Source organism: Aplidium turbinatum, chromosome 18 (assembly GCF_918807975.1).
Source record: "Aplidium turbinatum chromosome 18, kaAplTurb1.1, whole genome shotgun sequence".
Lineage (NCBI taxonomy): Eukaryota > Metazoa > Chordata > Ascidiacea > Aplousobranchia > Polyclinidae > Aplidium > Aplidium turbinatum.
Window position 1 is genome coordinate 9,761,603 of NC_137489.1, and position 21,952 is coordinate 9,783,554.

The following is a 21,952-nucleotide window of genomic DNA, read 5'->3' on the forward strand; positions in this document are numbered from 1 at the left end:
ATCTTTCCTATTTCCGATTTTCGATTGTATGTTGACAATCCTTGTCATATACCAGATACGATAAAGTTGCTCAAGAACGTAGTACTAAACATGATTGCTATAAGTTCTGCTGAAGCCGAACGTGGATTTTCACAAATGAACTTGGTCATCACACCGCTACGATCACGGCTGACCATACCACTTGTTTCAGCATTGTTGTTCATCAGCATCAATGGACCACCTCCTCATTTATGGAATGGCACTGCGGCAACTCAGAAGTGGTTGCAGACTCATCGGTCGGCTGTGGATATTCAAGTTAAGCATTCTAAGCTGCCCACATTGAATGAACTCAGACCTCTGCAAAAACTGTTTGCTGGCTAAAATCAAGGACTGTCGTGGTGCTTATAACTTAGCTCATAAAACCAAAGACCTGGCAAACAGGCTATTTGTTTTGTGTAATCTCGTTTGCACCAACTTGAAATATGCTTTTGCTGTAATTGGAGTTTTTTAAACTGTTCGTTAATAACTAAATGAGATTTTAGTGTAACTGTCACATTGGCAGCTTATTGGTTCTTATATAGCAAATCTGCAACCACAAGCGCTCATTTCAAGAATTGCATTTCCTTACTTTCCTATTGCAGTCAATGTTTTTGCAAGTGTGCTTAGGATTGGCTCATACAAATAAGTTTACAATTGAGTTAAGAGATTGGAATTAGCTCATGCAAATCGAGTTTCAAGTGTAGGCCTACGCAGTAAAAAAAAAGTAAAGGAGATCGCAGTGTAGCAACCAAGCCAAATTTCTAACTTATAATTTTATATCGGATTCAACCACGTTTTCACGTTTTGTTGCTTCTACCTTTTTCTGTACTTCAAACTATGTTTTAGCATGGGTTGTTTTTCGACATGATGTTCAGAAGTAAAAACATACTGAACAGTGTTTCCTTTTAAAAAAGGTAAACATTGTTGGCTAACCTACACCGATTACTTGTAGGCTACATACTTTGTCTATAACAACACAGGTAAGTGATAGAGCCCCCCCAAAAAAAATTTAGGAATGCACCTCTGGTGTCAAACCCACAACAATGCTTCATATGAACGACTCGGTTACATGTCTTGTAATGCAAAGGAATTTATTCTCACACGAGTCAGTGTGACTGTGAGAATAAATTCTTTTTTCGGCCGTTAAACTGACTCGTGTGAGAATAAATTCCTTTGCAATTCCTTTTTTTTTGTCAAACTTTCATAGCCCGCGCCCGCGCTTAAACAAAATTTAATTTGCGACATGTAAATTTCAAGTTACTCATGTTGTAATTACTCACTGCAAGCTACGGTAGACAAATCATTTTGATCCAATGGTGAATGGTCAGACTGTTATTTACGATAGAATTTTATTGTTTATTTTCTGTTTGTTGATTGCAAATGAATTATAAAGGATGGTCTCCTTTGTTGGTAACTAAGAAACACTTTTTCAGTGCGAATTTTCTTATTTCACAATCCAGAGTAAGCCACACGACTTCTATATGGCAATACAGTAAACATCAATCTGCCTATGCAAACAAACCACGAAAAGAAAATCAAGAGTGGCCTATATCAGCCAACGCACTTGTCCATGAAATTCATTGCCATTTGGAAGGCATCAATAGGTTGTAGGCGGTATAGTCAAACAAAATTTAGATTAGGCCTACCGGTACGTCTGTTTCTTTATTGAAGGATTTTTTACAGTTAAGTAGGCCCAGTTATTTTTGTTTTTGTTTGATTATACGAAAATGTGTATAGGCGTATAGAAGATAAACAGCCCATGCAAACATGGCATTAATAAAGCTGAGTTTAAAATTGTAAATTTTTAATCAAAGTTATATAAATAAATTAATATCTTAACGTGATTGATGATGAAAGCTTTCACGAATAAATTGAGAAAGAAACGAAGCCACAGTTTAGGACGAGTTCCCGAAAAGCGTGTTAAAAAATTCACCAAAGACAAAAACGATCATTTCAAGAAAAAAAGCGACGATAACGAAAATGCAGTGCGAAGCGATACAAGCGCTAGCAGTACTCCAACCGGCACACCACGCGGACGAAGAGGATTTCTCATCGGTAAAGGGTTATCTGGATCTCCGCATTCCATCAAGTAAGAGATCAAAAAATCACTATATTGTTTATCATTTTAAAAATTCTAAAGTTGATTAAAACTTGACGCTGTAATCATATCCATGTTCATGTCTGGTGGTTAAAATTTAGATTAAGTGGATAAAAAGGTAACCATCTTTATCCCAGATAAAATCCACCATTTTTACATTGATTCAACGTTTGCAGACACGGATTTTTCTGTCTGGAGAATTCACTTTTTAGCATGCCAGTGCCTTGTTAAGACGCAGCAGCATGTTTGTTTGTTTGTTTGTTTGTTTGTTTATCTTTATCCTGCATTGCGGGAAAGCGGACTTGAGCGCTATGCATCGGTGTACGCCTTCCGACGCACACCTGACCCACGCTGCAGCTGACGGCAATGACTGTTTCCGGTTGTCTACTCTACTTATGACTTAAATTTGGTACTACCCATTACTCGAAATCGATCACTGGGTAGAGGCAATTATCGTAAAGTTTCTTGCCCAGAGAAACAACAGCAAGTGCGGGTGGCTGGAGTCGAACATGCAGGCTCTCGACTGCGACTAACCATAGAAGGTGTAGAATAGGGACAACGTTGAAGCTCTCATCGTCGTGAACTCCATCAACGCTCGGCTTTGTAACTAACACGAGATTATCCGACTAAATTTTTGTAGGCTACTTAAAATTTTATTTTAATTTAGGAAAAGTAGCTCTAGCAGCTCCATCACAGCTACGTCTTCACCAATAAATTCGAGTAAACTTCTTCGAACTGACAAGGAAGATAAAACCTCCCCTTTCATCGAAGGATCAACAACGTCTTTGCCTTCTTCACAATCACAAAGCACGCCGGGAAAGCAGATGACTTTACCCGATTCAACAAACTCGTTTTCAGACTATTTGTCATCACTTCCCCATGACAACATGACAGACTCTTTCAGGTCTCTGTCAATCGATAGCTCTGCAAAGCCGTCAACATTATCTTCTTCAAGAACATCAAATCAGTGCGGTTTATCTCTGACAGAAGACGACCTTTCAAGGCTACAGAGCATTTACGAGTCTTCATTATCGAAAACAGCGTCTTCTACCAAAGTTTGGGGAAAACGCTTTAAATTGCCATTTCGTGGCAAAGAAAAGCCTGGCAAGGACCAGAAGAAAAGACGGGTTTCCAACGCGGATGCATTTGCAGCACCAGAAATGCCAAAGCAGTTACGCGGCAGGTCACAAAGCTTATGTGTAGGAACTCTTGGCGATGCAGCAGAAATGCTGGAAAAGTTCCAAGAAGACAATGAAGCATTGGAAATTGAGGTATGTGTGTCGTGTGCTGATCTATTGCGTGACGTGTAAACCGTTAGATTTACGATAAACACTTTTTCGAGTGTTGGCCTTCACGTAGGTTTAAAACAGTTAGCTGCATTGTTGTTAAAAAAAACTACGCTGACGATTCTTGAACTTATTACATCGGCTACTTAAAGTTAAAGTAAAATTTTTGAGTAGAACGGCAAGTCTAATGTACTTGACCAGTATGGCTAATATACAGTAAAGCTAACAAGTAACAAACCCATTTATCTTTTTTTCATTGAAAGACCATGCTTCCGTTTTACCGCTATGTTGCACAACAAATCTACAACCCAAAGGAAGTGGTAAACGCTAGCTTTATGCTAGTATCTTCACCTTGTGAGTGTGACATTGAAGCTACAGTGTTGGGCCTAGAAATAGGCAGAGCGTGTTGTGCTTGGACGCAATAAGGAAAGGACAAAAATGAGAAATTTTAGATTTAAGAACAATGCGTCTCCATCGAATGTTGAGCAAGCCATCTTTTCGCTTCGTAAAATGTACTGTTTTGTTTTTGGAACATAAACATTCACTGCTAAATTATAGGTAAGAGGAAAAGACGAAGAATTACGTTTATTGAATGCAACCATTGACCAAGTCAATCAAACGTGGGAAGAAAAAATCAAAGCAATGATGAAAGATTTAGAAAATACAAAAAGAAAAAACGAACAACTGCGGAATGTTCTTTCAAAGGACTCGGTGGCAGCTCTAGCAAGCTTACAGTAAGACAATGCTTGTAAATATAAATTGTGTTTATTTTCTCGCTGCTTCCATTATTTACCTCGTCATTTTTAACGCTGCATCAACGCCCTGCCGCGCTTATTCTCGCGTATCCATAAAGCGATTTTCTACAGTCACTTGTGACTGCTCACTGTATGATTTTTCTAATGATGCAAATAGAAAAATGGGTGCTTTGCTATAGCGTAGCGTCTACTTCGCGTTACTACTATACTGTGAAGTCTACTGCTGCATTAATTACCATGGCGGTAGACCTCTCTCTGTAGTAACAACAAATACTTTATTTTTATAATTACATTAAAGTTTTATGTTTTCAGCAAACCAGTTATTCGTGTGCCTGTATCCGCTCAAATGCGGAGCAGTCGTTTAGCTGATGTTCCTGAAAGCAATCAAGAAAATTCATCCAATGACACGGAAAATTCACGTCGTCCGTGTGGAGCCCCACTTAGTCCTCCCGCTAAACGAAAAGGTGTCAGAGAAATATCCAAACGACAGGTTGGTACAATAAAGTATACTTACGTAAAGATTTTTTTAAAGGATAGTCCAGTAGCGGATGTAGAGAGAGAGAGAGCACTTGGTTACGTGCGTAAAGAGCGAACACTTGGTAATCCTTTTCTTCAAAAAAACAATTAAAAAAAAGAAAATTGCATGTAATTTTTCTACATTGCTGCAAAAAATTTTTGCTTGCTTTGCTTTTTCTATCACATTTCAATGATCTAACCAGCGGCATGGGAATTGCGTATTTTCAGCAGTATATAGCCTAGGGCAGGGCTAGTCAACTGGTGGACCGCGGTCCGAATCCGGACCTTCTGGTTGTTGATGGTGGATCTTGAGCGTTTGGAAGAATAACCTTACTGCCACGTTTCAGGGTTTCTTTAAACAGATTTCTACTGGGAGGAAGCAATTTTTACTGTGATTATCCCAGTTGCTGGGGGGGGGGGGGGAGGCTTCGACTCCCCAATAATCACTCCCAGAGAGTGTAACTTTCGTGATTGAGTGTGAAATAACTTATTCACCGGACCGCTAAACATATTCAATTTGTCAAACTGGACCTTTGTTAAGATTAGTTGAGTAACCCTGGCCTAGGGCCTAGGCTATATGGGGTATGAATTATCGTGTCTCTAAAAAGCTTAAAAAATAATGCAATATTTCGAACCAAAACACATTGCTCACCTGACCAGTCAACAATTAAATTAATCTATTTTAAGGTTAGTAGAAGTAGCCTATGAGGTGAAACGTACCTTGTGTATGTGTAGACTATCTAGCCTCCTATGTGGTAAGGAGGCGGCACCGCGGACAAATATTCGAAATTTTCCTGAAAGACTATATGTGACTAGACAAAACATGTCAAAAAAATATGTAAACGAAATCCTTCTGTGACCATTAAAAAATATTATTTGCCATTTAACTTCAATTTTAAACCTAAACCTGAATTTTTGCATTGTTTAAATTTCTGGTGCTTCTCCTACCCCCAAAAAAACATTTTTAACGCCGTTAGATGAAGATTTTGTGCTTACATTGTTTTGGAAAGTGAAGTTTTATAGACATGCTAATCTTCTCTGTATCGTTCCAATTTTAGTATATGTCCATACTTAAAAAAAAAGAAGTTTTATAGACATTTTTAATAAACGGATTGTCCTTACAGAAGCGATATAATGACAAGGCAAAAATTTTCAAGTTTTCTACAAACTAATGTTGATTGATGATTAGCCAGTCTTGACTTTGGCTCGTGCTAATTTCGACAATAAAACATCTTTGTTGAACTTTTTCAACAGGTTGCTCTTCAGAAGTGCCATATTTATCATCCAACTGGTCGTTAATCAACCAAAGTGTAATTTTTGTGTGTTTTTAGGGAGTTTCGGTTCGACCCAGTGCTAAGACTGATGACATAAGAGAAAAACTTCGAGCAGCTCTGACATCTAGCAAATGCCTTTCCAAACTGTCACGCGAAGAAATTAACGACATAGTTGACATTATGAAATGCAAAAGAATAAATAAAGGTGAGATCAAGAGTAGCACAAAAGGCTAATTGCAAATTAATAGAACTGAGTTAGCCATACTGACAGTAAAATGTATCAAAATTGCAAAGTAATTTTTTACAGTATCAACAAAGTAAACCTGGTGTTAGACACATAAATAACCAGGTCCAGGGCTATCATCGATTTGCACTCAAAAATAAGGACGACAAAAACAACATTTGTTCGTTTAAACGTCACCACATGAGTAACTAAATATCATATTTTTTCCAGAAACTATATTTTCTAGCAATTACTCCTACTCTGTGCATCTCTCGAGTCTCGACAGCAGCTGCAGTCTAAGTTTACTTTTGCTTTCAGCAGAGATTTAACTGTGCTTTCATGAATGCTGTTCCTTTCACAGCACATGTAGTGCCATAAATTGACATCAACAAGTGAGATTACTTTAAGTCAGCCATTATTATACTGTAAATAATGACCAAAAAGACATTTAAGCATTAGGCCGTGGAAAAAATATTATTTGCATCACTTACAGTATTGCTGAAAATAAGAACATTTTGTAGAAATAAGGACGATGGTCTGTATAGCCTATACAGCCCTAACTTTCAGTGAGTATCCATCCTTACTTGTACTGTTAATAAGACAACTGAACTGCAACATTTTTTAAACAGGTGAAAGGCTAATGCAAGAAGGGCATGCGGGGCAGGCATTTTATGTTTTGGCTGATGGCATGTGCAAAATTTACAAACAGAGCAATGGATTATCTTCACCGAACCTCTCTGACACTGGAAGGCCAGTGGCTCAATGGGAAATATTTGGGGAAGCTGATGTATTTTATCATACCAGGCGCGTCTGGTCTTGCAAATGCATCCGACCTGGCTCGGTAAGTGATGTCTTTTTTATTTTATTTATCATTAGGATTAATAAAGGACAACCCAGTTAATTCACACGAGAGAAAAAGTATAAGAACGAAACAGTTTTTTCTTTCTTTCAGGTATGGTATATCACAAAAGACGAATTCAAGTCCGCAGTCATGCAGCAAGACATTCGACGACGCAAAAGGGAAATCCATGAATTCTTGAAAAACATTAAACGTTTTGAAATGCTCTGCACAAACCAGCTTCGCATGCTTACGACTGTTTCAAAAGTAAGAAGAAAGAAAAATAATAACCTTTAACAGTGTTTAGGTTGTTAGTCTTTATTTTCTACATGAGCGATATGTAGTCTATTCTTTGTTTCGCTCATTTGCTCAATTTTTCAGTAACATCAGAAATTTTTAAATCAAAGCAAAAAATAAAACATGGAAATCCCATCAAATAGAAGTCGACCTACAAACTAAAATAAAATATGTTCAGAAACGTAGCAGCTGAATAAAGTTTCTTATTTATATTTATTTAATCATAACATTTTTTTAAAGTCTCACTTTTTCAGAAAAAGTATTTGAAAAGGTTTTGTTACTTTTCCATCAAAGAAGTTTTATCTTTCCCTTGGTATACAATGCATGCTATGCAAATAATGATGGCCTATATAATTGCGAGTTTTGCGACATGAAATATCTGAAACAAACGCACATTTTCGGTGATAAAAAGTTAGCAGAAGGAAGTGATCAGTAAAAAGAAAACCGTCTGGATTCAATAAGCCTGCTAAACTACAGTACGACGACCTTTTTCTACCTTTTTCTAGACCTCTGCTATCTTTGTGATATATTTTTTGTCGTTGTGAAAGTCAAAAATAAAAACAAACTGAACTGAACTGAAGTACATAACTGCCATGTTATTTTTAGATTGCCCAATATGCTGATGGTGATTACATCATTCGGCAAGGAAGTCTTTCCAAATGTGTCTACATCGTCAAAGAAGGAGAGGTTACAATTACAAAGTAAATTTAACTTTTTACGAAACTTTGGCCCGATAGAATTTATATGGTAGGTTTCAGTGGTGTACACTGCTGTTCAGTTCATCAGGCCGTAGCCCTAGGAAGGGCGGTAGGCATTTTTCGTGGACGTCGCTAGCGACGTCTACGTATCTGAGAGAAATTAAAGGTGATAATCGAAGAGGCGCCACTCCGCAATCGACGTTGTACACAGGATTTTGTAAAAGGAGGGGGAAGCATTCGACTGAATCTGACAAGTTTTAACAAAGAGCATCACTTTAATATCTTATAGCTTACGCAATCTATAGCAAACATTTTGAAAGGGTAGTGGCCTAATATCTACCTTGCGCATGCCACTGGTCGGCTTGTTTTAATGTTAGTAAAAAATTAACGTTCTTTAATAGGGCCGTGTGAGCACTACCTCGGTCCCCCAAAAATCAATTAATGGGCCCCTATGTTTAGGGATGGCTCTTAAACGTAAGACAAGAAAACGTTACGCTATGGTCGCAAACTCTTTCAATGTAGTAAAAAAATTCACGTTTATAATAATTTTTCAGCAAACCGAAAACAACCTTATTCATATATTTAAAAAAAATAGTAAAAATACCGACATTGCAGGATCTGGAAATAAAATTGGGAAAAGATCAGAGCTTTTTACAAAGCAAAAGTTTTTAAGACATATGGACAATGCAAAACGTAATGTCGGAAAAGGGGTGGGGGGGGCTTTTTCCCGGAACATTTTACAAGTACAATCTTGTTTTGTTTACATTTAGGCATTTTTGAAGTAATTTTAAATTGAAGTGTTTTTTTCTAAATGCACACTTTGTGTGTAACTTAATTTATCAAATTAACATTGAATTTGGGTAGGTTTAGTTTAAAATTTATGTTAAACTAAAAATTAAAAAAAAATTCATTCACGACCACAGAAGGATTTCAACAGTTTATGTTTTGAATTTTTTTATAGCCTACCATGGCGTGGCCTTTCAGCAGGCTAGCACTTCGAAAATCTACCTGCGTTGTCTTCACCTTGCTTATTTAGCCTATTTTTACGGCACATTTCACTTTACAACCTATCTCCATTAGCACCAAAATTTATCAATTTAATTGTTGATTTTAATGATTTAGCTACTAGGGTATTTGAGTGAGCAGTGTTTACTTTTGAATTTTAGGCCTGTAATTATTTTGTTAGTTTTCTTGGGAATTAAAATACGTTTTACTCTCTTAATTCTCCTTTTTTTTAATTTTGTAAAAATGGAAATAAAACTACATATTAAACGTTTAAAAATACAAGCCGAAAAACGCTGCACGAACTAAATATGCGTGGGCTCCTAGACGGAGGTGGGCCCCCAACCAGGTTTGGGAGCAGTAAATACAGCCTTGATTGATTTAAGCTATTGATTACTATCGAGCTTTTGTAACAGCTTTTTTTAAACATTCATAAACATTAAGCATACTAAAACCAGTGGGCCCCTAAACAGCCATAGACCCTCCCGGCTGGGGGAACGGGGAGCGGTGAACACGGCCCTGGTTGTTAAAATGTCGCCAAACTATGAAAATCAACAATAATTTTTGGTTGGTGATTGTCTGTGAATGAATAGTTGAAGATTTTTTTGCGGCGTAACAAAATGTAGCCTATCTTTTTTGATAAGGGATGCTTGCAGTCGCATTGATAGATTGTCGTAATGTTTTGAAAATACTGGTGGTTGATATTCAAGTAGTAAATAACCAATAACAACTTTGCTTGCAGGGTTGTTGATGGAACTGAGATGATACAGACAGTTATGAGAATGGGCGAGTTGTTTGGAGAAAATGAAAACGTTGACTCTTCTAAGGTGAATGCAGTGGCGTCCGGAAAAGAAGTAAGTGTTGCCTTTTCCAAATTTGAAAACTTTACAGTATTCTATTTTATTAATATGTAGCCACTAGGTTCAGATGAAAGCTGTGTTGTCAAGAAAAAGTCCTCTTTTTTCGAATTTTTTATAAAATATCGGTCATAAATTCACCACGATTTTTAAAATATCTTGCCAAATGCGAGTTTCAAATTTATCAATTGCTAAAAAGCAAAAGTAAAACGTAGATCAACGTAATATTTTGATCATTGTTAGCAAAAATGAATTTTAACACAATGATGACAAGACAGTCTCATGCGAAACTGCAGACAAAAGATAAATATTTACATTCGCACTTTGCACCGCAGCAGACTTTTCAGGCTTTTTTGTCTTTGAATTTAAAGCTAATTGTTTTGGCGGGTCAATTGCCCTCTTAATTTGTAATTGTGATGAATTTTGTAACTTGCCTGGCTGATTTACGTTACGTTAAATTTGCGTTGTTTGTTTGTTCTCCGTGCCCTGGCTCGCCTGATAACCAAGACATTTCACCTCTGATGTCGCTTTTGCCGCGTGCCGTTGTCTCTGGAGACCACTTGGGTTTCTGTGTTGGGTTTCAGTATCGGTAAAGCAAGCGAGAGGAATGCCAGGACAACTTTGCTATATGTGTGATTTCGGATTTAAGTTTAATCGTTGTTAAGAATTATAAGTGTTCCAGTGGCGTAGCCAAGGGGGGGTTTTTGGAGGTTACAACCCCCCCCCCTTTGGCACGCGTGTGACGTCACGATATTGAGAATGATGCTTTCAGTCTAAAAAAAAAATGCCTAATTTTTAAACAAAATTGCATTAAAAGAGCGAGTTTTGCCAATACCAAACATTCAAACATCTCAGCCAGGAATTAGCAACAAAAAAACACAGAGACTTAGCTTTTTTTTCGAAAAATGCCGAAGAAATCATGATCTTATCCTTTTGCTATGCTACCGGACAGCACCATTTTACAGGAATATTCGTACCCACATTTTTGTTGAAAATGCTCTCAGAATGCACCAAATTCAAAGTAATTTTTCAAAATTTTCTGGGGGAGGCCCCCCAGACCCCCCGCCGTTGGGTGGTCAATCCCCCTTTCAAAATTCCTGGCTACGCTACTGAGTGTTACTGATGGAATGATAAAGTGTACAATAAGTTTCTGCAAAAAATCATGTTTTTATCCAAACTCACTAAATCAATTCAGACTCAATAAACAAAAACGCAAGAAATTATTGCAAGTAGGTATGGTTGAGGCAGACAGTGGAGGGATAGCAGGAAAGCAATGAGCTCCTACTCTTGTAACCACTAATGAATTAACGTTTCTCACTCAGATTGTGCAGTGCATTTTAATTCCATTGAAATCCTTCAATCGTGTACGAGAGTGCGTGTTAGAGCCTTCTGACAAAATAACTGCAAGCAATATCACAAAAAGCTTGGTTGAAAGAAAAATGGAAGACGACGGACAAGAAAGCAATTCAAGCAGTCGCACAGCTGATACTTCGAGTGGATACGCAAGTGATACCAATCCCTCAGAAAATAAAAGAAAAACAAAAAACAGGAAACGTTACAACGCAAACCACAGCGAGACATTTTGGAAAAGACTGAAGTAAGCAACGACTTTGTATTGTTCCTCAGCATTTTGTTAGGTGTTAGGCTATCTTGTAGTAATTCTTTCGAAAAAAACTGAAAGCAATATGCTTCAACTTGTAAAATAAAGTATGTGTTTGCTGTGCTTTTTGTTGCATTTTGCCAACTCTCTGCGGTAGCCTAACGTTAACAATATTGATTGATTGCAGTAATCTTTATGCTCGGACTGAGAAAGTTTTTTTGCAAGTTTTATCCTGGCAGTTTTACATCCTTGTATAGAGACTTTTAGCCAATGACGCAGGCCTGACCACGTACATTGACAGATTTTAACAATGTTGCAGCCAACTCAAAGGAGTGGACGAACACTCATTTGATTTTGTTGCAACTATCGGAAACGGTGCATTTGGATCTGTCGACCTTGTCTCGTTGAAGTTTGATTCTCAAGATGTCGTCGCTGTCAAGGTAAGTTTAAATTTGTATTTTAATTTGAGTTGTTGTGAGGTAAATAGCACCTTTCTCGGAAACTAAATGTAATAACCGAGCCCCTATTTCTTATATTTTAGTTTGAAATATAGAAAGTTCATCAATAATGTGAGCAGTGGGCCTATTGTTCGCCTACCTGGTGCAAATGTACTTTTATGATGTCATTGCCTTTCATATGTCATGTTATTGCTTTGTGTTTACAGAAACTTTCAAAACGGGAAATTATCGCTTTGGACCAGCATCACAACGTGAAAAGTGAGAAAAATCTTCAAATGGCCACATCACGTGACTGCCCGTTTATTGTTCCACTGTACGGTGCCTTTAAAGACCACAAGTAAGATGGGATAAGAATTCTTAACTTTTATTGCAAAACTATTATTAAAATGAATTGGTAATTGTGGTTTGTTATTTTAAGACTTGTGGTCTACCCAGAAACGCAGACCTGTAGCTGTAAATTGCAATTTATCTGATCTCTCAGAAAAGTAACAATTCTTTAGAAAGTTGAGAAGGACCGATCTTCCTGGCGTCAGCAGTCAGCACTACTTGTCTACTCACAATAGAACAGCGAGCCTTGTGTTTCGCTAACCATACCGCCACCGGTGTAGTCTCCACACTAGCCATCAAGACTTTCTTTTTTGCCTTCAGTCCAGGCGTTCCATGTGGTGGTTGATGGATTGAGCAGTCATGGACGACATGATCTACTGTCTGACAGCGATAGACACGTGTTTCTCCCAAACACAATTCTTCATAAAGTCGTGCTTAACCACGACATAGGCTGAAAAGTGACTTGAGACTTCAATTGACAATGTAATCGCTTGAGCTACGAATAGAGAGAGAGATGTTTTTATTTGTCCTTTCAACGCGAGAAAATTCCAGTAATTGCACAATAGAACACATGTATACAGTATATAAAGGAGAAAGAACTGACAGCACCGAATAACCTTGCGGTTTTCTAGTCGAGGTGCTACCTGTCATCAAGTAAAAGCAATAGTATTAATTCATTAAAAAGTACAGTATAATCACTACGTGTAGCACATACAAAGGTTCACAATTTGTAGTACATATAAACTTTAATACTAATACAATTAAACCGACACAGTCCGTTTATGAGTAACGTCGTTAAAAACATTTGATAACTCCATCTCAAGCTATTTAGGAAACTCAACAGCCAGCGACCGGGGACAAATGATACATAGACTTTTTTTTCAATTTGGAAACGAGAGGGTTATGTATGGGAGTCAAGTAAAATATTTTTATAGTGTTGTTTAAAAGAATTTGTATGCAAGTTTTTTTTATTGTGTATTGTTAACTTCAGTCCTAATGGGATTACGATAAAAAGCGAGAATACATTGGGATGGCTAGAAAAACAGAAAAACAAATTCTATGATTGGATATCATATTTCCATAAATAGCCTACACCACGAAGAAACTGAAAATCTACATATAGTATTTACTTTGCAATTATAGAGAAGTAAAAATGTATGCTAAACGAAACTGGTTCTATTTATACTGGGTTATTGTTGCCAAATGAGGGTCAACAATTTTATTGTCAATACATTGATTGAATGACTCTCATTTTCACAGTGAGATGTGCGATTTTAGCCAGTAAAATCTGTTCTATAGATTAGTTCAAAGTCGTTGAATCAATGTAAAAAGAACAGATTTTGCTAGCTGTGACCAGCAGGGCCCACAAGAGGGGGGGACAACCGGTGCATTGCACCGGGGCCCGGTGAGTTCAAGGGGGCCCGACAAAATATCTAAATTCACGCGTTAAAGTTAATTTCAACGATTTTGCATAAAATATTGTTTTTATATTAGTTCCGTATGTTGATAGGGCCCCCTCATGGGTATGCCCTATTTTAAAACTACAGAATTTTTAATGTTTTGAGTTCAGGGGGCCCGACAAAATGTTAAAATTTGCGTGCTCAGGTCGATTTTGCATAAATTATTGTTTTTTATATTACCGGTTGTGGTTTCATATTTTAATTGGGCCCCCTCATGGGTATGCCCTTTTTCAAAACTACAGCATTTTCAGTTTTTTTAGTTCAGAGGGCCCGACAAAATGTTTAAAATTGCGTGCTCAGGTCGATTTTGCATAAAATATTGTTTTTTATATTACCGGTAGTTTCATATTTCGATTGGGCCCCCTCATGGGTATGCCCTTTTTCAAAACTACAAAATTTTCAATTTTTTTAGTTCAAAGGGCCCGACAAAATGTTTTAATTTGCATGCTCAGGTCGATTTTGCATAATATAGCCTATTTTCTTTTTATATTAGCGGTATTTTCATATTTCGATTGGCCCCCTCATGGGTATGAATGAATATTTTAGTTTATTTCAGTGTTAGTGTTTTAATTTCAGTGTTAGTCTTGGTGTTTTAATGTGAATATTTGGGTACGTGTACGGCATGTTTTAATAAGCAATTGATTGATCAGGTTAGGTTACAGTCATACAGAAGGTATTCTATGCATTTGCTGACATCTTGTCAATTTATGACACAAGCAAGCAGTGACTGTTATGTGTAGGCTAATTATGTTGAACTGGTACAATTTTAGTTGTATATATAATCTTGTTTAGCGTAATATTTTAAGAGTTCAGAAAATAGTAAAAAGTATTGAAATATTGTTAAAATACTTAGCAAGAAGTCGTTACTGTCACTTTTTCAGTACAGAAATGCTCAAGTATTTTTTGTTTTGGATATGATACTAATTACATGTACTGAAATCATGGAACTTGTCTAATATAGCCTGAGACAGTTACAGTATTTTTGAGTTTTTAGGACTTGTTGAATGATTTTGCTATATTGGAATGCAAGCAAGTTTCATGGAGGCAATGCAGGAAAATAATTTTGTTCTTGTAGCAGGGCCAAATGTCATAACAGTCTAACAAAATTCGAAAAAAAGTTAAAAGATTAGTGGAAGTGTGATTTTTTGAGTAAAAATCATAGATCTTTACTTCTGTTGAAGTGCAGTTTCTTTCAACTATAGACAGAATCAGAAGTGTCCTAATTGCAATGCAGCTTACTTTTTCCAGCACTGCAGAAAGGTGTTGATTTTCAAAACTAATGATTAGTATATAAACAAACATTTGTTTCGAAAAAGTTTTCCTTTTCGTTTGTTTTCACTATTTATTTTTTAGCAGTCTTCTCCAGCCAGGCCAAGCCAATCTTACTCTTGAATTTCAGGAACAGTGTCAATATTGACTCAAAACAGCCATTCTGTCATTATGCAGGGTATTTGTAAAGGTCTCGATACATAGTATAGTGATAGATGTAGGTGCATTTATATTGATAGGACTTAAAAATAGAAATATATTCAACTTTGGTTTCTCCTGACCACTTGCTGTAGAAATGAAGAGAAAGTGACCCTCAATCATGCGTGAATGCAGTTTCACTCAAACAAGCAAAGAAAACTAAAGGAGTAAAAATAAGAAGCTGCCTAATGCCTATTGATCCTGAAATAAAGTTGGTATTTCTTAATGTCATGAACAATAGCAATGCATTCATCCAAGTTTGGTCTCCTAGTCTCTGCTGATTTTAAAGTCAGAAATGATATTGTACGGTATGTTAATGTAAAGGTGTATGCACACATATGCAATGCTACTTGTATGTCAGCCATGCCGGATAGTGTTGCCATTTTTATCTTCAAAGTGGCTATTTTTACCCACTTTTTGCCATGGTTACAATCAGGTGTTGCCAGAGTTAGGATTAAAGTTAGGAAGGGGTAAGGGTTAGAGTTAGGAATAAGGTTAGGGTTTTGATCTTTGACCATGACTAAACATTTTTTCCAAAATACAAGTTTTTGTTTTCAACAGCTATAAACTTTTCCTCAAATTAAAGCAGAATTCCTTATCTGGCAACGCTATTGAGGCTATATTTACACTACATAGTGTAACTATAGCCACAGCCTTTTATCTTTGTATAACTAGTGTGTATCTGTGAATTTAAAGTCATAAACACCACTACAATACTGCATTCTTTGTGAAATAGTGGAGTGGTAATACTTTAACCTAATGTATTCTTTGTAGTATTTTTAAATAGGTCTGGTTTTAAAATAAAAACACTGTGCGGAACACCATGTATGCATTGGCCTTGTGGATTAACGCGCACCGCAAATTTTGCTTGTGATTTGTGAGATATCACGCGACATGTTGCGCTGGGGGGCCCGGCAGCAAGATCTGCACCGGGGCCCGGCAGGGCTCTTGGAGGCCCTGGTGACCAGTGATGTTGTTGTCCAGGTACGTGTACTTTGTGATGGAATACTGCGCTGGTGGGGAACTTTTCTCCTTACTCACTCATGCCGTTTCGTTTGATGACGCAACTGCGAGGTTTTACACAAGCTGTGTCCTGGAAGCATTGATATTTTTGCATAGCAAGCATATTATTTTCAGAGATTTGAAGGTGAAACTCACTCCATTTTTATATTTACGTTTTTGGTTAGACTACTTATTGCGGTATTGTTGTTCATCATAGCCTTGATTCTTGACTCAGTAGACCTTTTTTGTTAATAGACGTAGCCTATCCCTCTTTTCAACTGAGGCTGCTAAAACTGTTAGTTCCGTCAATGTATTGTGTGACCATGCAAAATAATTTAACTTAGTGGGCTGTCTTTTTTCGGTCTTTACCACCTCTTTGCGTTCGTGTCCAGTTGCTTTTACCTGTTTTTAAACTCTTGCTGAGTCGCAGAAAGTCGATCTATCGTTTATACTTTGATAACAATAGTAAAATCTAATTGACTTGACATCAACAAGATGAAATCTTTTCTCGATCGTTGATTTCCAATTTGCTTTACGTGCTTGCCCATCCCAATATCTAACCTTAGCATTTCTGGACACACAAACTAAATGACATATTTTAGTAAGTTTAAAAAGCTTTCATTACGAAAGTTGATGTCTAATTAATTTTCTGAATTGGTTTCAGCCAGAAAATGTGGTAATTGACAAATATGGTTACTGCAAACTGACTGACTTTGGGTTTGCTAAGAAAGTCTCCGTCAGCTCATCCCAGAGGACGTACACCTACTGCGGAACTCCAGAATACATGGCTCCTGAAGTGTTACTCCATCATGGTAAGCAAGCTAGCGTGCGCCGTAGGTTTGTGAAATTGTTTTGATCTCTCGGTTAATTATGTACAAAATATGTTCATTTTGCTACAGCGCAGTCATTCGCTGTTGATCTCTGGGCATTGGGCATTTTTATTTTTGAACTTCTGGATGGAAAAGCTCCATTTCGAAACAAAAACCGTTCTACTTTGGCTGAAAGTATTCTTCGAGGAATTGAACCAAAACTAAAGGTACGGTAGTACGGTATAATGTATAACAACACTGAGGGCAACACTCAAGGTGGCAATAAAACGTGATTTTACTTAATTTCTTGATAAAAAACGTATTCTGTTGGAGTTAGATTCGTGGTTTTCAAATAAATTTCGATCATGCTTTAGCTAAACGTCACTTACGCTTCTCAATAGCAACAATTGTAGGTTTGATTTAGCTATGCAAAGTATACTGTACAATACTGTATACATCATATCCTTGAAAGCATCCTAGAAAATTCGATTCTAGCAACAACAAAAAGTACCTCAGCTGTGTTTCCTTTGCAATACAAAATCATCAGGCCCAGTCAATAAATTTAAGTTTATGTTTGGCAGTCAAGAGCAACAGGAATTAATGGCGACAGATTTGTTCGTGTTTGTTTGCAAATAGACGCCTTGTCGAAGAAGTTCATTGCTCTGCTATATTTCAACCAACTTGTCTGAAAGACCAAATATATTATCATCGACATTGTCGTAAAACTTTTCTGGTTACATTTGCTCAGTGTCGCCAGTTCCTGCTGACGACAATCTTAATGGCTTTGAGTTGTATGGTAAAAATTTTACGTAAGGTGTCTGGTCGTGACGAAAAACTTGTCATGCTAAACGTAACATAGTTTTTATATCTTATAATGTAGATTGCAAGAGAAGCAAAGCGCATTAGCACCACAGCTTCTAATCTCATAAAAGAACTTTGTCAGTCTCAGCCAGAAGACAGATTAGGTTCAAGTAAACATGGAATTCCTGACGTTGCAAAGCACTTTTGGTTCTACAAAATGGATTGGGAAGCGCTCAGACAAAGGTAGGAGCGTAATTTGGTCTTATTATTAAAGTTAATTCCAGCACCCTCCGGGTGTGCTAGCACCCCTGGTTGAGAAACGCTGTTCCATAGGCTATAGGCAGGGCTGTTGAGCGGATAATTTTGGCCCGGTACCAATGAGATCATCAAGGCCCAAGTCAAAACATTTTTAGAAAAAACGCACTATATCTAATGAATACGCGGTAGTTTCTTCCAGTTTCCGATCCCCCTAGAAAGGTTACGCCGTTACCGGCCCCTAAAATCATCTCGGGCCAGGGTTTAAAAGTACCCTCTGGACCTAACTGTCAACGCTACTGGCTATAGGCCTGTTTACATCGAGATGAAACTTAGTTAACTGGAGAACAGTTAGATTGTCTTTATGATTATATCTGTAGCTCATGACTTGTGTTAAGCACAATCATGACATCATTCTTATTTCACAGACAGCTTCACCCTCCCTGGATCCCAAAGTTAGACAATGTCCTTGATTTACGTTACTTCGAGACACATTCCAAACTCAGTTGCAATTACGATCATCAAACACCGTTTTCTGGTTGGGACGAAAATTTCCGATTATGATTCTTACAAGTTGAGCAACTACACTGCTCTGACGTGTGAGAAATTACTCTAAATCGCTGTCGGCAAGTCGCCTCAGTCACATGTGGCTGGTCCCATCCGAGGAATTTCCAGGTGGTTCAAGACGTTCAGATGTATCAGAGGTCTGCCAAACTCACCATTGATTCTTCTTTATGCTGGATCGTTGTTTTTCTTGGTTCATTGCATTGTATGACACGAACGGAGGCTAGGCTATGGTTTATTCTGCAGCCTATTGAGGCTGGATTATTTTGCGCAAACACTTTATGAAGCAATAATATAGTCTATCACACGATTTCTTTCTTTTGCTAAAATATTGTAATTTTGCATTGCTTTTTAGCTTGATTGTTTTTGTGATTTTTATTCCCAATCGAAACCTTCTGGTTGTTCCAGCTAAGCAAGTTAGTGCACACGTTTATTCAACGCAAAATGAGAACATTTTGCTAAGTAGGGTTGACCTACATTACGAATAGCCTTTGGAGGGAGAACATGATCGATGTGAAATAAAATGGTAGATGGTACTTCTCCTTTCTCAAATACCTCAGGATGAGTGAGTAAACAAATGCACTGATAGTGACTAAAATATCAGGCAAACAAAGAAATATTCAATTGCCGTCACGATTTCGACAAACTTAATTTGGCGGCTTGATCACGCTGATTTTCCTGTCAAGATAGTTTTACGGCCGAGATCCCTGAAGTGTTAATGAAGTGATATGTTAAATAAAGTAGCCTTTGACCAACACATTTTGTATTGAAAGGATAAGAGCACAAAACAAGAATTTTAATCTACTGGTAGTGAAACTATAAACTTTTATCCGTAACTAACTTGAAAGTATCGCCGGAATGATAATGGATATCACGCAAGAACCAAGTTTAGTGTAACGCTGGCAGCCTATAAGCTGTTCAATAACTTTCATAGTTTTATAAATCAAAGCTCAGTTGATCAGGGCGTGAACGCAGCTTCAATATTAAGCGGCGTTGGTTCGACTCTGGGAGTAGGCGCTTGAGCAACGCATTCTGAGGACTGCTCACCATTCAGTGGCACCTAATGGATCGAACAATTCTACGGCAACAACATTTCAACAATCAGAAAACTTTTCTCTGCCAAACTTTGTAACCGGCCATGCGACTAAAACCTCTACAAGTATGCGAAACTAGGGGAAAGCCGTGTAATATGAACTGCTGTGTATTATGAACCCCCTGTTGTTTTTAGAAAACGTGGCAATAAAAAAGTTTGACTTTTAGCAGCTTGAATTAAGTAAGTTTGCTGGTCATTCGACCGGAAAAGTTCTTGTTGAAAGTTGGCGTGTTGCTGAAGTTTTGAAGGTATGAAGGTTTAAAGCTTGTGTGATATTATTTTGCAGATGGAGAAATTGTTGTTTTTTTATCAGTATATCAATGGACTTGTATTTTTTTGATTAATGTAACATCACTTTTGTGAATATAAAAGTTGTGTGAGCGAAATCAAAACTTTCCTATCTGGAAATTTGGTTGTCTGTTGGATTATAGAAACAACATTTAAATTCTCCCTTTGTCTGTAGCGTCCGGAAAAAACAAGTCTATTAACTATCTTAGATTCTGACAGTTTTCAGACTAAAAAGGAGTCTATGCCTCCTTTAGTCATATAGTGGCGCCCATATTTTGAAATAGTGTTATTTTTAACTTTCAACGCATCGAAAATAGCCTGTGTTGTCGAATTCTTTTCAGTTGATTAATTATTGTGAGATTACATCTGTATATACATTGGCATAGCACAGTTTGACGTTGATTCTATGCTAAATGGGTTCGCTTGTTTCTAAACGTATTTCTTTGTGTCAATTTCTTAAAGATTCGTTGTATTGTGAAATACTCAGCATCAACGTCAACGAACGGCCTTTTTATGCAACTGTAACGTTTTTACATTCAGCATCAGGAATAGCCTTTTTCCTAATTCATGGCTTTAAATAGAAGAACTTTGCGTTATTTCTCTAATTCAGCAATAATAGCTCAGCTACGCGAATATTCCTTTGTGTCAATTTCACACGTATTAATGGATAGAATTGTTTAGCAGTTTAGAAATAGATTACTGTATTTGTTAACTGAGCTATTGAAATGAACTCTTGATCGTAATTTAAGAAAGGTTATATTAGACTTTCTGGAGTATTTGTTAACTATAATTCTATTCTATTTAGTCGTGATATAATGCTTAGGCGTATCACCTTGTAAATGCATTCTGGAAAAGGGGTTGTCAACAACCGGTAAATATGATTTTCATTTTATTCATAGTTTGTCTCATTTGTTAACCAGCCGTACATCTCTTATGAAGTTTAACATACCAAACGTATGATGTCTACTTGTATATTGTGGTAACTGTTTATTATTATTATACGTTTTCGTATTCGTAAAGTCACGGTTATTTTCCCCAGAGAAAAACCGCGACCTGACGAGGACAAATTGAGTGCTTCGAAGACAATTGCGCGTTTTTCCAACATAGAACAATCATCCCAGCTTGTTGGTGGTATGCGAGCAGACAAGTTCAAGTGGAATCACCTCAGTGTAGATCAGGTGTTTTAACATCAGACAACCCGCACCGCTATACGATCTTACAATTAATATACCCTCAAATAAACGTGATGATGGAAATCACAACAAGTTTTATTTGAAAAATGTATTATTTAGTTGATTATCAGCATTTTAACTGGAATCATCACAAGTGTGTAACATGAAACCTAGCTGAATGTGTAATATGAACCCAGGTTCATATTACCAAGTGCTTTATGATGGTGTAATGAATTTTTGTAAACTGGGGTTCTGTAAACTGGGGTGGTTCTGGGTTCTGTAAACTGGGGTTCAGACTTCAATTTTGCCAGCATTCTCAATGCAGTGCACGTCGTTCGATTAGTGTTGCTTATCTTTTTGTGAATTTAATGCTTGCATTTAAAAAGTAGTGCATGTTTACTAAAATTGGTGTAAATTATTTGAAAACCTTGTGGTAATAAATTTTGTTATGCTCCACATGTAATGTGGCTTGCTTTGGTGCAGTTTTTGTGTAGTCAGTCCACCTCTATTCAGCAATGGTTCAAAGCGGTTCATATTACACATCACAGGGGTTCATATTACACAGAGGGTTGTGTAATATGAACTCTTTTGGTAAATTAATAAAATTGAAATAACTTTTTTATTGCAAAATATCACATACTAATATATTGATGGGGAATAGGTATGCATGTTAGCTTGCTGTTGTGTAAATATTGTCCATATTTTCATTGAAGTTGTGAAATTAGGAACATTTATTGTTAGGGGGTTCATAATACACGGCTTTCCCCTACTAGAAATAACCTATCAAGGCTCTG

The 21,952-nt window shown here is 37.1% G+C and overlaps 1 protein-coding gene across 1 annotated transcript; it reads left to right on the forward strand.

The window, feature by feature from the left end:
* The first annotated feature begins 1,868 nt into the window (after positions 1-1,868).
* LOC145787162 (cGMP-dependent protein kinase 1-like) lies at positions 1,869-21,615 on the forward strand. The gene is made up of 17 exons (XM_082598891.1): positions 1,869-2,107; positions 2,784-3,387; positions 3,961-4,136; positions 4,470-4,647; positions 6,005-6,152; positions 6,800-7,011; positions 7,123-7,275; positions 7,912-8,006; positions 9,748-9,859; positions 11,185-11,459; positions 11,782-11,902; positions 12,127-12,257; positions 16,159-16,321; positions 16,841-16,988; positions 17,076-17,212; positions 17,866-18,029; positions 18,470-21,615. The coding sequence occupies exons 1-17, from the start codon at positions 1,869-1,871 to the stop codon at positions 18,603-18,605; spliced, it is 3,192 nt and encodes a 1,063-aa protein (XP_082455017.1). The 3' UTR covers positions 18,606-21,615.
* Positions 21,616-21,952: the final 337 nt, after the last annotated feature.

What these genes read in the sequence shown, in the direction of transcription:
- LOC145787162 (XM_082598891.1), top strand. Translation starts at nt 1,869, where the DNA reads ATGAAAGCTTTCACGAATAAATTGAGAAAGAAACGAAGCCACAGTTTA. An exon ending in TGCTTACGACTGTTTCAAAA is followed by an intron (nt 7,276 to 7,911) that starts GTAAGAAGAAAG and finishes TGTTATTTTTAG; the next exon opens with ATTGCCCAATATGCTGATGG. An exon ending in GGTGCCTTTAAAGACCACAA is followed by an intron (nt 12,258 to 16,158) that starts GTAAGATGGGAT and finishes GTTGTTGTCCAG; the next exon opens with GTACGTGTACTTTGTGATGG.